The 15,860-nt window shown below is 41.6% G+C and overlaps 1 protein-coding gene across 1 annotated transcript in view; it reads right to left on the reverse strand.

The window, feature by feature from the left end:
* The window catches only part of LOC106163053 (uncharacterized), a 49,900-nt gene that overhangs the window by 4,981 nt on the left and 29,059 nt on the right, over window positions 1–15,860 (reverse strand). Inside the window, exons 29-53 of the mRNA XM_087018096.1 lie at window positions 11,592–13,788; window positions 11,156–11,292; window positions 10,509–10,844; window positions 10,020–10,227; window positions 9,457–9,675; window positions 9,148–9,215; window positions 8,660–8,879; window positions 8,284–8,396; window positions 7,964–8,087; window positions 7,399–7,527; window positions 6,900–7,097; window positions 6,402–6,659; window positions 5,854–6,076; window positions 5,321–5,490; window positions 4,879–5,037; window positions 4,520–4,651; window positions 4,025–4,153; window positions 3,696–3,818; window positions 3,444–3,569; window positions 2,799–3,056; window positions 2,319–2,438; window positions 1,731–1,859; window positions 1,349–1,483; window positions 1,030–1,164; window positions 265–639 (exon numbers count right to left, since the gene is read on the reverse strand). Coding sequence (XP_086874222.1) covers window positions 265–639; window positions 1,030–1,164; window positions 1,349–1,483; window positions 1,731–1,859; window positions 2,319–2,438; window positions 2,799–3,056; window positions 3,444–3,569; window positions 3,696–3,818; window positions 4,025–4,153; window positions 4,520–4,651; window positions 4,879–5,037; window positions 5,321–5,490; window positions 5,854–6,076; window positions 6,402–6,659; window positions 6,900–7,097; window positions 7,399–7,527; window positions 7,964–8,087; window positions 8,284–8,396; window positions 8,660–8,879; window positions 9,148–9,215; window positions 9,457–9,675; window positions 10,020–10,227; window positions 10,509–10,844; window positions 11,156–11,292; window positions 11,592–13,788 — 6,421 coding nt within the window. The remainder of the gene's footprint in view (window positions 1–264; window positions 640–1,029; window positions 1,165–1,348; window positions 1,484–1,730; window positions 1,860–2,318; window positions 2,439–2,798; window positions 3,057–3,443; window positions 3,570–3,695; window positions 3,819–4,024; window positions 4,154–4,519; window positions 4,652–4,878; window positions 5,038–5,320; window positions 5,491–5,853; window positions 6,077–6,401; window positions 6,660–6,899; window positions 7,098–7,398; window positions 7,528–7,963; window positions 8,088–8,283; window positions 8,397–8,659; window positions 8,880–9,147; window positions 9,216–9,456; window positions 9,676–10,019; window positions 10,228–10,508; window positions 10,845–11,155; window positions 11,293–11,591; window positions 13,789–15,860) is intronic.

Raw genomic sequence — 15,860 nt, forward strand, 5'->3', positions numbered from 1 at the left:
TAAATTATCAGGGGCAGACGTAGGCATTTTAAACGCAGAATTATAGGTCAACAATTTTAGCTGTGCATCCTTATTCCCCTTATACTTCGAAGAACATTGAATAACATAAAGATTCTAGACTACATGACAACAACAACAACAACAACAACAATAATAATAATAATTATTATTATTATATGTTTAGAAGTATCTGAACAATTACTACGGCTATGCACTGACTTTTAAAATACCACTTTGGTCTTAAATGATTTTTACATCCCTTACCTTTGATGCCTTGTAAGGCTTTGCAATCCGTTCCATTTCCAATAAACGCACTCTTACAAGCACAGGTGTAACTTCCAACAGTGTTGGTACAGTCAGCGTTAGGACTACAGTCATTGGTCGTGGTGCACTCATCAATGTCCGAGCACGTCTGACCATTGCCAGAGAATCCAGGATTGCACGTGCACGTGTATGAACCAATGGTGTCCCTACACGTGGCGTTCGTATGGCAAGGCGTCGTCAAGCATTCGTCGACATTGGCGCATGTTTGGCCGTCACCGCTGTAGCCTTGGTTACATGCGCACGTGTAGGAACCAAATGTGTTTGTACACTGGGCATTGGAAGCACAATTGTTGGTTGTGTCACATTCGTTAATATCTGTAAAAACATGACATCAAGCATGAAAACAGCACATTTAAGATGGTGATATTGATATGTAGTGGAATCTGCTAAATCTGTGTATGTTTGGAACCTTCAAACAACAAAATAGTACTACTACTACTACTACTACTACTACTACAGTGTACGCAGTACATGCATATAAGATGAACAAGAAGGAATCCAATCCTCTTAGTTATTAAAAAAATCGTTCGTTTAACATACTTCCGAAAGGCAACATATTCAGAACTATGTGTTCTGTAACAGGTTTCACGTATCCAGCTGAACGGCACTATATTCATAAGGTTCTGTTAAAAGTGTGCAAGTTTCGGAAAGACAGGACCCAAAAGGCAGTACGCGAGATGGACACACTGGCTACTGTATACTGACCGTTACAAGTCCTCTGGTCACTCTGTTCCAGCAGGAACCCGCTATTACAACTACACGTGTAGCTACCGTCGTTGTTGTTACATGTGCTGGTGTTACTGTTACAGTCATCCAGGTTCTGGGCACATTCATCAATGTCTAAGTATAGAGAAAAGCAATAGATATGAAATAATGCACCTTATTTAACCATACATAGCTGTTGCAAGAAAATACTGCAAAAAAGCCATTATTATTATTATAATGAACAATACGTTTGGCCTCCGTAACTGTAGGTGGAATAAATGACATGAAATATCGATTCACGATAGTAAAACACACTCACCTATACAGGTCTCATTGCCTTGTAGCTGGTAGCCACTGCGGCAGAAACACACGGGTGGACTCGCCGTGGCATTACACAAACCCTGGTTACAGTTCAGCCCGGCATCAATACAAACTTGGAGGGAAGCATTCGCCACTGGAAATGTAGGATAGCAGATGTAGTGAGTGATTGTGTATGCTGATTCCAAACACAGATAAAAAGGAGAAAAGAAAGTTCTATCTAGCTAATCTGTTCGTCTAATCTGTCGAATATGTTTGCAGGATTCTTCCGTTTGACGTTCTGGTGAATACCGGACACCTAAGCAAATGAACTTTCCCAACTCCTTGTCTTTTCGAGCAAAGAAAATATTAATAATATTACCGAAGTGCAATTTCAATCTCACCTTTGTTACATGTGTATCCATTGAGAGCCAACTGGTAATCCGAGTTGAAGCAAGAACACCTGAAACTTCCAACAGTGTTGGAACATACGTGGTCACAGTTGTCCGTCTGAAGGAGACACTCGTCTACGTCTGTGAAAGGAAAATGTGTGTTCATTTCAGTGGAAAAAAAAACTTAAATACAAATTGTTCTAAAATGTATCGATTTGCTCCTACAGAGATTAAACATTTGATGAAATTTCCGCACGATGAGATTTTCTCTACTTTGTAGAATTTATCGATGCAAGACATATCCGTGTTAATTGTTGCGTAACCACAATATAACAAAAGACACCAGCACTACCAAACATTCACAAGGATTCAGGCAAGCCCTTGCTTTTTGCTTCAGAAAATGTCCAAAAGTACAAATCGGCATATTTTGCCGAAATACTCAAACTAACGAAACTTTTAGGATAAAAAAATGCATCTTTAAAGAAAGCATTTTTTGTTTGATATAGATATTGATATTGATATTGCATAGATTGGCATGTTAACAGCGAGACGCTCAGGCATGAATTTGTGTCATTGGAGAGGAATGCTGCCAGTACTTACCTGTGCAGTGTGTGGAGTTGGTCAAGGTGTACCCGGGGTTACAACCACAGGTGTAGCTGCCAGGTGAGTTATTACACACCTGTTCACAACCGTCAGTGGCGGCAGCACACTCATTGATATCTATAATAATAATAAAAAAAGTGACATTATTTATCATATTTGTCAGCATAATAACATGAAGACCTTGTTGATGTTTCTTATAATATAGTAACAATGTCATTGAAAGTTAAATGTACTTTTTTTTATTAAAGATTCCATAGTAAGCTTGAAATGATTACTTTTGTAGGAAATCCATAAATTTCAATTGTCAACGTTTTTATAGCAAATAAGGCTTAAGAAACATTGCACAATATATATTTTTTCTAAACTGAAAGGCAAATGCGGTTATGGGGTAGATATACAAAAGAGATCCATTTATGCAAAACCCAACATCTCGTGAAGCAATGAAACACCAATGGCGTTTTTATGGCGACCGCTTACCTATGCACACTCCATTACTGTTTTTAGTATATCCCGCTAAACATGTGCAGTCATAAGAGCCCTGTGTGTTGCTGCATTGGGCATTCACACCACATAAAGTCGCATTCAGGGCACACTCGTCTATGTCGTTGTTACAGTTTTGACCCTCGTATCCAGGGACACAGTCGGTACAGCCGATGACGCTGTCACAGCGCGTGGAGCGTGCGCTGCAGTCACAGAGATTGGAACAGCCGGCACCCCAGTGCAAGGAATCGCATGCTAGAAAACGAAAAGAGACAATAATTTTCGTATAAATGTTTGAAATGTGCTCTCTGGGACAAATACGTATGATTTCTGCTGCCCGTAACTGTGATAATTGGCTTTTCCCAAATTTTCTGCTTTATTCTTGTCATGTTTTAGCTCGATTTTAATATCAAGATGTGGACATTGAAGAAACATTTCGTCCCCTGTTATGTTCACAATACATAATTTGATTTCAATATGTTTCATTTATCTATCTTATATCGTTATCATTTTAATTATCTTGGCCATTTTTACAAAACCTTATTCCTACAGAAAATAACTACTTATTTGTACTTCTTCAAAGGCAATAGCAGTAGAAAAACAATAAACGTTAGTCTGTAGTCATTTCGCATTACCACTTACCGGTGCACGTCCTCATATCAGCCTCAAGCCGGAAACCTACTGCGCACGCGCATGTGTAGCTGCCTTGTGTGTTTTCACAGGCAGATGTCGGGCTGCACTGGTTGTCCGTGCTACACTCGTCTATGTCTGGAATAAACGAGCCCAGGTATAATTTATCTTATTATTCAAATAATACTCAAAAGGCAATGCCCAATACTCAGAGTAAAATTCAGTGTAACACTACTTATTTTCTTACAAAATGCCGAGACTTACCATTACATGTGACACCATCACTCAGAAGGTTGTAACCAGGGGGACAGAAGCAAGCCGCGGCGCCATTGTTGTTGTAACAGGAGGCTGGAGACACACACGAGCTGCGGGCACACACGGCGGCATCTATTAATAAGAATTACTTTTACATGTTGGTATGCAAAGGCCACATAATGAAAAGGTACATTGAAAACCGCCAAAATAACTGTGCTGGAACCTACCAAGCCGTGTGTTATTTATTTCATTTCATTTAGCTATTACTACCTCAAGGACGAAAGACGTAAAAAAAAAGTACGTATACATGCATAAAATTACACACACAATTGACATACCTGTAAGCGTGCACGTCTTGCCGTCACTGTTCAGATTGTACCCAGTTTGGCAGGAACAGGTGAAGCTGCCTATGGTATTGGTGCAAATCTGCTCACAGCCATCTGTTCTGGCGGTACACTCGTTTATGTCTGTGGAAATTGATGATTTTGCATAAAAATCTAGCTAGTTATCAGAAATATTACTAGGAATCACACGCCCTAGATATCTGAGGTATGTAATGCTTACATACTGTACATGCAGCAGTAGGTACGTTAAGAAAACCAAGCAACTACAACCCTTTTAATTATATGAATGCCCTAATAGTTTGAATTGTTTCCTATAAAGACACGAACAAAAAGGGCTAAAAGAAAAAAAACTTAATAAATAAATGAAAAGAAATAAGTTTAAAATAGGTGAGTAACAACTCTCGATCAAACTATAATAATAATAATAATAATAATAATAATAATAATAATAATAATGGCTGAAAAGCACATGGGAAGTGCTGTGCGTACCAGTACACGTCTGCGTGTCGGTGTTCCTGTACCCGGTGTTACACGTGCAAGAGAACGAACCGTCCGTGTTGGCACATGTAGAGATGGAGGCATTGCACGTGTTACTGCTGTCGCTTAGGCATTCGTCAATGTCTACAAATAAAAGACGATGTTCAGATATGTTTATCTATTTCAAAGAACATTCTTATCGATCAGGTACGTACAGGTATAGGAGTTGCATTTTTTATTATCCAAACCAATGTAAAAAGCATGCGCCATATGATACGTTAAACATTCAGCTATCATTCATTCCTATGTTCATTTGGTGAATTAAAGAAAAATGATAAATTTTCACAACTATGAAGAGAATCATGCTTTACCTTTGCATTTCGAGCCAAGAGTCTCATAGCCAGACGGGCACGTGCAAATGAAGCTCCTGTTTTGGGCGACTTCCTGCGCAGGCGTCAAGTCAGTGCAGTTGGCCACTGCGGGACATGGGTTGTTGGCGCATCCATCTACTTCCTGTTCGCAGTCATTACCTGATGAGAAGGGATGAAGGGAAAGAGGTGATAAATATGTCGATGTAAAGATGCAGTAGTGTGGTTATCCATTTAATGAGTGGAAGAATGGTAATTTAGCAAAATTACACTAAGTGTAAATCGATTTTGCACTCTGGCATTACATATCAAGCTTCCAAGAAAGTTTGCAACTTGTTTGTGGACTTAGCACGATGCTGTTGCCATGGCAAATGTCAAGAGAATCTATCGAAAAAAAACCCACTGAATTTTACAGGCACGCAAGCAGACACACATTGCCACCTACCAGTATATCCCGTGTCACATTCACATTCCACCAACCGGACACTGGCGTCCACTAGCTGTCCTGCTCGTAGCTGGTTAAACAGACAACTGCCTCTGTTACTGCAGCCAGAGCAAAGGTCAGCTGTCACCGTCCACGTGGTAGAGCCGCCTTTGTTATCAGTCAATATCAGACTGGAAATTAACATATATATATATATATATATATATATATATATATATATATATATATATATATATATATATATATAACTTTATTTTCAATGTTCCTTTATTGTTCAACACTGCATGATTCTTAATATTACCAGTTAAACTCAAGTGGCTTTATCACTGCCTATAGCCTTACACGGTATATTTAATATATCCACTTCCGGTAACGAAAGACATCCCATACAAATCCCCTAAATATCGTTAGTACATCATTTAAACGCCAGCAGTCATGTATCTATACCCAGACACACTTTCCGAAAAAAAAAAAATAAATAAATAAAAAAAAACGATGTCAAATAATATTTCTAATAAACCATATGAACATACCCGACAGGCTGTGTGATACTGGTACTGGTTGGGTTCACGTTCACCTGGACAGATGTCGCTGACAGTGTGGTGATGTTGGAATCGCTGATGCTGTACGCTATTCTTGGAGTAACAGTGTCGCCGCTGTTTGGGTCAACAAACTCTATAGTATACGAGCCTACTTGGTTGACTGTCAGTTGTATAGGTCCGGCTGGGGCAGATGTGATGTTCGGGCTTCGGTTTTCTGAAATGACAACGTATTTTACCATTAAGAACGTCCTCGCATTTTAGGCTGTAGAGACTCGCCCGTGTTAGATGCATTTCTACACAATAAGAGAAAATGAATGGCTTGCAAACTGAGGGTAGGAAGGGGGAACAGGTGGTGTGGTACATGTATCATTTGGCAGCACCGAAAATAAGCTGCGTAGGATGTTAATAAAAGATTGGTTATTAGCGCTTTGAAAAACCGTTCGAATGATTTTTAGATCAAATCGTTATTTCAAGCCTGCTGACAGTTTCCACCGCGATCGTCAGATGGCACCAAAAATTGGAAGACGACAAATCTTTACCTGCTTCTGCACTTGTAGCCTTGCTGGTCTCGTCAAAGACCTTCGTGCTGTTGGCCAGTGCTTCGTTGTCCGTAAGCAGGAAGTCATAGAGGCATTGGAGGTCGCTTCCACACTTGCTGACTGCTGCTTGGTACTTGGTGTTCCCGTAGATGGCCTGGAGGTCCTCGGAATATGTCGGGATGAAGCTGGTGTCGGTGTAGTTCACCGTGGAGTATCCGGACGCATAGTAGAATATGGATTCTGCTTGGGAAATGCGCCCTAGAATGACATATGGTGGTTGAAATTAGAACAACGTTTGAGATGGGTTAAAGAACATTTCAATTTAAAGGTAATGGAATGATGAACACAATGTATTATTTAGAAGTAGTGATGACAAAAGTAGTTTTTCATCAAAGTTGACTTTAAACGGCCATGGAAATATATATATTTTTTGCATTTTGCATTTTCAATACTTTTTACCCGATTTTCCTAAACTAGCAAAGTTTCATGTTTACTCACAGGTTTCCCCGAAATAATTGTAGATGTCACTCTCGGTGGCGTTGCTGGCCAGGATGGTCCCGTTCCTAGCCTCCAGGTCATTGCTGACATTGCCATCGTAGTTGCCCATCAGACCGGTGGTGTTCGACTGGTACTCATCGGGAACGACCACAGCGAACATGAGAAGTCCTACGCCTTTCGTCACATTGACCGTGACGCCTTATGAAAAGAAAGGTTTGTCCTTTAATTGATTTCTTTTCTCATCAGTTGTTTGACTCATTATTTAATTACTAATAATCCTTATGAACAAATAGCAACAATATTCCATGTACTAACAGTGATGCGTGATTTCCAAAAGTTTACTTTCTATATAACCACAAATAAAGCTATCCATTCAAGCTAATAGGCATTAGTATGTAAGCCTAAAATGTTTCATCGCTGATTTTGGTAATTGACCAATTTTTAAATGAGATATGCTCGCGTACCAATTGAATTCTAACTGAACCCTATCCAGCCTTACCCGATCCAAAGCTTGCCAGCAGCGTCTTGGTGGTATCATTGTACTCCAGATCGAGGTTGTTGTAGCTGGCACTTCCGGTCTGCAGCAGTGTAGGGGACACGAGGTCACTCTGGACATACACCGCCATGTCTGTGGGGGATATACGACATGATGATCATACGGAAGCTAAGTAAATGCACGTTACTCACATCAATTTTCAAAGAGACGTTTTCCTACTAATAAAGTCCCAGCAAACACAGAACGTTTCATAAAGTGGCCACTACGTTACCACAACGTTTTATGGTTATATAAGCGATATGGTTACGTTCTGATAACGTTCTGTGTTTGCTGGATATCCAGTTTAAACACGTCACTCCGGGTTTCAGAGGACACTGGCAAACTGGTATCAAACAAGTGGGCCCCAAGTGTTTTCTAAAACATTAAGATAGAACTGAGATCTATAATATGATGGTTAAACCGTATAATATATTGTCTATTCATTTAATCCTAGGATGGTTAGGAGAAACTACTAAACAACGCACTACTTTGTCAAATTTATCTTTTTTTTTTTCACGCTGCGTTTTACCTTGTTTATCTTGTGTCAGCTGTACATGCAGGCGGGAGGAGTCGCCGTCCTTGGCGGCAAAAGCGCTGAATATGGTTGCATTTACAGTAGTGCCTTGACTTGAGGAAACTGGTTCCAGACGGGTCTTTAAAATAAGATTTAAAACGGTCAATTGTATAATTCTGGCCATATGGTCCTGCAAACACGTTTCATCAAAATTTGCCCCAAAACTTGAATCAGTTTCAGTTTCGTTTTATATAGATTTAACGATTAGTGTAACAGAAGGCAGGGACGATAAATCTCAGCGTTACTAAAACAGTTACTAAAACATTGATACGCACCTGCATAATAAACGCCCCATTGCCCGCGTTGAGCAGCTGGTATTCACCATGTCCATTGAAGGTATAAGTAACGCCATCTAGTGTCGTGAAATGAGGGTCACCACGGAACCAAGCTGTGAAGAAGAATAGTAACGTTATGGTTAAATGTATGAGTCAAAACAAATCAATGGTGATATCAGAATGCAATGAAAAATTAGTGTACATAGTTGAAATGCAAATTATAGTGTAATAAGATACCTAGTACCATTCTCGACAAAATAAATGAATAGCTATATAAATACATTCTGTGAGAGGGCGATGAACAAGTATATGACCTTTGTCTTCTTAATGAAAAAATGAGAATTCATGTCTTTAATATAATACTTAGAACACTTACACCAACGTATGGGCCTGTACGAAGTACATTTATCATTGGGCCTGTACTGGAAGTAGACTCCACAGTTGTCTGACAGAGCACAGCAGTACTGTTTGGGGAGATAGTCGTTCTCAGTGTAGGCACGGCTCTGGAACCGCTCGTGGTACAACTGGAAGGAACCGCTGGTGACCGAGTTCTCTGTGGTGATAAGTGACCACGTGCTCAGGTCATAACAACACTCCTGAAATATGTCAATAATTGTTATGTTACAGGTTCACACATGCATGTTTGACGGTATTTATCCACTTGATGCGATATCGATATCTTTATGCTGCATGGCTGAATGCAGTTTAAAACATTCTAAACTTCCCTGTATAAATGATATTCGACAATACACAAAAATGCCCTTTCAACATACTCTTTTAAAAACTAATAAGGACTCAATACCGTACTATGCTTAAATTAAGTACGCCGTTGGCATTTAATTTTCAAATACAGACTACATTTACCTGGCCGGACAGATATCCACGGACAAACCTCGGCCAGCGGGTAGTGAAGCACCAGACACCGTTGTAAGCTGTAAGTGCAAGACAGAGATATTGGCATGTGTTTCCACAGTTTTCGAAAGAGTACAGCTCTGTGATAATTTCATTCCGGAAGAACAATCTAAAACCGGCTTGTAATTACCGCACACACGAGTTTTTTTTCTTCAAACAACGTTATTCAAAATAAACAATTAAAAGCCACATAAAAAACAGGCCGATTAATTAACCCTTATCTTAATGATCAAGCAGTCAAACAAAAATATAAAAACATACCAGGGTCTGTCCGCGATGCATATCTATATCTCCTATCCAGTAGCGCCCCCGTCAGTGAGCAAGGACACGCCCGGACACGGCTGCTGAGGGAGGACAGCTGGACACCCAGGGCCGCCTCCGTGGTCTTCTGCTGGCTGGCCCAGTCCTTGCAGAGGGAGTCGTAGTTAGGGTAGTCCGAGGACACGGAGTGTAGTCTAAACCACCAGACCCCCTGGACACCTGGAAGGTGAGCGGATGACATGAATTGCAAGCACTTATTATTTTAAGCATTCGTGTTTTTAGATACTTGTCCCATCTTTACTCTATACACGAGGCCAACTGAATGAAAACATCAATTCAAGTTCTTGTTGGACAGCAAAAAATGTCATGAATTAGCCAGAGTCAAAACTGTGGACAACTACCTAAAAAACAAAATGTGGTCCTGATGGTGGGTACCCATCATATAAAAAATCCTTCCTTTTCAATGTAAATCTTTAAAATTATGACATACAAGTACTACACTGTACAAATATACTGGGACATCCGAATGAGGCAAAAGTGATAAATGTGGCACGCTGACTCACCTGTGTTCCCGACGACGTTATCAGCCGTTGCCATGGCAGCCGTCCCTGATACGTAAGGCTCAAAGTTATAGCCTGCTCCATCGGTGAACCCCACCCTAGCTGTCTTGAAGATGGAGGACGGAGTTATGGTTATGGCACCAGGCACATAGTTAATGTAGGCGTAGGAGTGGACGCCGTCGGTGATTAGAACGGCTTGGAACGTCACGTTCTAAAGAGAAAACAGGTTTTTAACAACAACAACAACACCCATAATAATAATATTAATGAAGTAATTCAAAATTACATGAAAGGCATCAGTTAACCATTACATATTTTAAACAGAGAAATGTGTACTACTTTTTTTCTTATCAGTGTGGTTGGTACCTTTGTGGTAGATGGACATTTCAAGACAATGCATTGATGTTGCTATTTAATTATATAGCCTATACTGCATGCCTTTAATCAAAGAACTAATATCAGTTGAATGAGTCGTTTGTGAACTTCTCTTACCTCCACTCCGGCATACCGGCTGCTGGGGTTGGGAGGGCAGTTCACCCACGTGGCGACCAGCACCCATTTCGCAGAGAACACATCCGTGCCGGTATAATTCCTTACATCCGCCGTCGCACGGTCTATGGTATATCTGGTATTTAAGTTGGTGTTATAGTCGTTGTAATAGTCATACGCCTTGTAGTACACAGCTGACGGGTCTCCGATGGCCTCGATATCGGCCCAGTATGCTGCCACTATGGGTAGTGAAGAGGCGTATGTTGAGGTCAGCGGGAATGACTTCGGCGTGTAGCTTAGGTATGCGCCATCGAAGGAAATCAGGCCGTTGGTGCTCACCTGAAATGTTCAAATTCATTTATATTACTGGACTATATACTTGACTGGAATTTTTATCACTGGGCAATTTTTATCACTGGGCAATATGCATAATACGATACATTATAGACATTATATAACATAATATCACTATCATGCATATAGTGCAAACTGTTTGGAGAAAGGGATCACACGCAGACACTGGTATTTTAAACCGCCTCTTCCCTTTGTAGCACAGTAATACTTCAAACACAAAGTTGCATTTTAGTAAATGTCATAAAGTTTGAACGTTGAATGTCTGTCAAAAAGGAAGAACCCAGTATTATACTTACATAGGCATATTTGTGTGAGTTCTGTCCCATTATGAAGCCAGTTGTTGCAGTTATGCGCCCGGAAGTTACATCATCCCCGGTGATGGAAGCATCTCCTGTTACCGCACCATAGTTATAGGTCAGAGAGGAGCGATCAACTGGAACACGGGAGAATATCGGTTTAGTACTAGATAACAAGTCAAGTGTACCTTGTCAGAATACTGTATGTAATCGTTGCATATCGACCTAGCAGTAATATGGTTATTGCACTTTACAATTATCCACTTGAATAGTACAGCATGCTTGTTTGCAAAATTAACATTTATAAATATTGTATGATAAATTATTATCTTGTTTCAATTGTCATTTAAAAGAAGCACCGTGGCTTCGAGTAAGTGGGGAGAAAGGCAATCTGCATGCGTGGGAAAATTAACAGCAATTCGCAAGGAGTACTCACCACCAGCGCAGGTGTTGCCTACATAACCACTGGCACAGATGCAGCTGAATCCCTGCTGAAGACTCTGGCATGTCCCTCCATTTTGGCATGGTGAGCCGGCGCAATAGTCCACAGGAGTAGTGGTTTCTATACTGCTGCTGGCTATGGCAGTGGAAGAAGCCACGTCCGTTGTTGCAAAGGCAGTTGAACTGGCCGAGGTAACTGCGACAGGACTGCTTGATTGGTCAGTGAAAGACGTTGACGTGACCTGATCTGTTGCTGAGGGTTGTGTAACAGTATCGGTAGACGAAGCAGCTACGGCAACAGATGACGTTGAGATCGTAGATGTGTCTTGAGCTGACGAAGAGGCTGCCACAGAATCAGTCGAAGAAGCAACTTCGCCTACAGACGATGTTGCGGACGCTAATGTGTCTTGTGCTGACGAAGATGCTGCTACAGATTCAGTCGAGGAAGCAACTTCGCCAACAGACGATGTTGAGGACGCCGTTGTGTCTTGAGCTGACGAAGAGGCTGCTACAGAATCAGTCGAGGAAACAACTACGGCAACAGACGATGTTGAGGACGCCGATGTCTCCTGAGCTGACGAAGACTCTGCCACAGATTCAGTGGACGAAGCAACTATGACAACAGACGATGATGAGGACACCGATGTCTCTTGAGTTGACGAAGAGGCTGCCACAGAATCAGTCGAGGAAGTAACTTCGGCAACAGACGTTGTTAAGGACGTCGATGTCTCTTGAGTTGACGAAGAGGCTGCCACAGAATCAGTCGAGGAAGCAACTTCGCCAACAGACGATGTTGGGGACGCTAATGTGTCTTGAGCTGACGAAGAGGCTGCAACAGATTCGGTAGAGGAAGCAACTTCGACAACAGATGATGTTGAGGACGCCGTTGTGTCTTGAGCTGACAAAGAGGCTGCTACAGAATCAGTCGAGGAAACAACTTCGCCAACAGACGATGTTGAGGACGCCGTTGTGTCTTGAGTTGACGAAGAGGCTGCCACAGATTCAGTCGAGGAAACAACTACGGCAACAGACGTTGTTAAGGACGCAGATGTCTCTTGAGTTGACGAAGAGGCTGCCACAGAATCAGTCGAGGAAGCAACTTCGCCAACAGACGATGTTGAAGACGCCAATGTGCCTTGAACTGACGAAGACGCTGCTACAGAGTCAGTGGTTGAAGCAACTACGGCAACAGACGATGTTGAGGACGCCGATATGTCTTGAGCTGACGAAGTGGCTGCCACAGAATCAGTCGAGGAAACAACTACGGCAACAGACGATGTTGAGGACGCTGATATCTCCTGAGCTGACGAAGACGCTGCCACAGATTCAGTGGACGAAGCAACTATGACAACAGACGATGATGAGGACGCTAATGTGTCTTGAGCTGACGAAGAGGCTGCTACAGATTCAGTAGAGGAAGCAACTTCGCCAACAGACGATGTTAAGGACGCCGTTGTGTCTTGAGCTGACGAAGAGGCAGCCACAGAATCAGTCGAGGAAACAACTACGGCAACAGACGATGTTGAGGACGCTGATATCTCCTGAGCTGACGAAGACGCTGCCACAGATTCAGTGGACGAAGCAACTATGACAACAGACAATGATGAGGACACCGATGTCTCTTGAGTTGACGCAGAGGCTGCCACAGAATCAGTCGAGAAAGCAACTTCGGCAACAGACGTTGTTAAGGACGCAGATGTCTCTTGAGTTGACGACGAGGCTGCCACAGAATCAGTCGAGGAAGCAACTTCGCCAACAGACGATGTTGAAGACGCCAATGTGCCTTGAACTGACGAAGACGCTGCTACAGAATCAGTGGTTGAAGCAACTACGGCAACAGACGATGTTGGGGACGCCGATATGTCTTGAGCTGACGAAGAGACTGTCACAGAGTCAGTCGAGGAAGCAACTTTGGCAATAGACGATGTTGCGGACGCTGATGTGTCTTGAGCTGACGATGAGACTGCTACAGAATCAATGGAAGAAGCAACTACGGCGACAGACGATGATGAGGACGCCGATGTGTCTTGTGCTGACGAAGAGGCTGGCCCAGAATCAGTGGACGAAGCAGTGGACAAAACAGACGGCGCCGTGCTGGCTTGGTCTGTCGCAGATTGTGCTGCAGAGGGGCTGAATGAGCCAGTTCCACCTATTGACGAACTTGCTAATGATACAGTGGACACATCTGGAATCTGAAACATAGATAATATTATTATGATTGATTAATAGAACGCTGTTGATCATGACTCGCCATTAAACGTAAGTATTATTCATAATGTTCACTCTTTATTAGTTTGAAGTGTTAGAGGATTTGTTTTATAAGACAGTGAACAAACACCTCCACCAGTAGACATGCTAAATATTAATATAGTCAACTGGGCGAAAAGTTTTCGATGTTAATATTGTTTTAGATAGACTAAATGAAACTATGTCAGCAACTGGTAAACCTAATGAAACCATTATGAATACCTCTGCAATGGAATACCTCTGAAATGTGATTGTAATCAGAGCAGTTTCGAAAATATACGAAGATAGGAAACTCTTCAACAGATTTACTTTCTGATGTTAAAATTGAGGTCCCTGTTACCTGATCTGTTGATGACGTTAGTATCGCTGACGTTACGCTAGCAGGAGATTCCCTTGAAGTGAAACTTGATGAAATGGATGTCGTTGCAACTACCTGATCCGTGGATGACGTTAGTATGGTTGAACTTAGGCTTGTAGAAGGAGATTCACTTGTAAGCAAGCTAGAGTATATGGATGTCGTTTCAACTACCTGTTCCGTTGATGACGTTAGTATCGTTGAAGTTACGCCAGCAGAAGGAGATTTACTTGAAACAAAACTTGATAATATTGATGTCGTTGCAACTACCTGATCCGTCAATGACGTTAGTATGGTTGAACTTAGGCTTGTAGAAGGAGATTCACTTAGCACAAAACTTGATGATATGGATGTCGTTACAACTTCTTGACCCGTTGATGAGGTTAGTATAGTTGAAGTAACGCTAGCAGGAGATTCACTTGGCACCAAACTTGATATGTATGATGTTACAACTAACTGATCCGTTGCTGACGTTAGTACAATTGAATTTACACTAGTGGAAGGAGATTCACTTGTAAGCAAGCTAGAGTATATGGATGCTGTTTCAACCACCTGATCCGTCGATGACGATAGCATAGTTGACATTACGCCAACAGAAGGAGATTCACTGGTAAGCAAGCTAGAGTATGTGGATATCGTTACAACTTCCTGATCCGTTGATAACGTTAGTATCGTTGATGTTACGCTACTAGAAGGGGATTCACTTGTAAGCAAGCTTGATGATATGGATGACGTTTCATCTACCTGACCCGTTGATGACGTTAGTGCAGTTGAATTTACGCTAGTGGAAGGAGATGCACTTGTAACAAAACTTGGTGTTATGGATGCTGTTTCAACTACCTGATCCGTTGATGACGATAGCATAGTTGAAGTTACAGAAGGTGATTCACTTGGAATGAAACTTGTTGTTATGGATGTTGTTTCAACTACCTGATCCGTTGATGAGGTAAGTATAGTTGAATTTATGCTAGTGGAAGGAGATTCACTTGTAACAAAACTTGGTGTTATGGATGCTGTTTCAACTACCTGCTCTGTTGATGATGTTAGTATTGACGTAACGCTAGAGGAAATAGATTCGCTTGGAATGAAACTTGGTGTTATGGATGTTGTTTCAACTACCTGATCCGATGATGACGTTAGTATCGTTGAATTTATGCTAGTGGAAGGAGATTCACTTGTAACAAAACTCGATGATATAGATGACGTTACAACTACCTGATCCGTCAATGACGTTAGTATAGTGGAACTTAGGCTTGTAGAAGGAGATTCACTTGTAAGCAAGCTAGAGTATGTGGATGTCGTTTCAACTGCCTGATCCGTTGATGACGTTAGCATCGTTGATGTAACGCTAGAGGAAGGAGATTCGCCAGCTACGAAACTTGATGATATGGATGTCGTTACAACTTCCTGATCCGTTGATGTGGCTATTACAGTTGCAGTTACGCTAGCAGGAGATTCACTTATAAGCAAGCTAGATGATATGAATGTCGTTTCAACTACCTGATCCGTTGCTGACGTTAGCACAGTTGAATTTACGCTAGTGGAAGGAGTTTCACTTGTAAGAAAGCTAGAGTATATGGATATCGTTACAACTTCCTGATCCGTTGATGACGTTAGTATCGCTGATGTTACGCTAGAGGAAGGAGATACACTTGAAACAAA

Source organism: Lingula anatina, chromosome 7 (genome assembly GCF_051362555.1).
Source record: "Lingula anatina isolate TDL-2025a chromosome 7, LinAna3.0, whole genome shotgun sequence".
Taxonomy (NCBI): Eukaryota; Metazoa; Brachiopoda; class Lingulata; order Lingulida; family Lingulidae; genus Lingula; species Lingula anatina.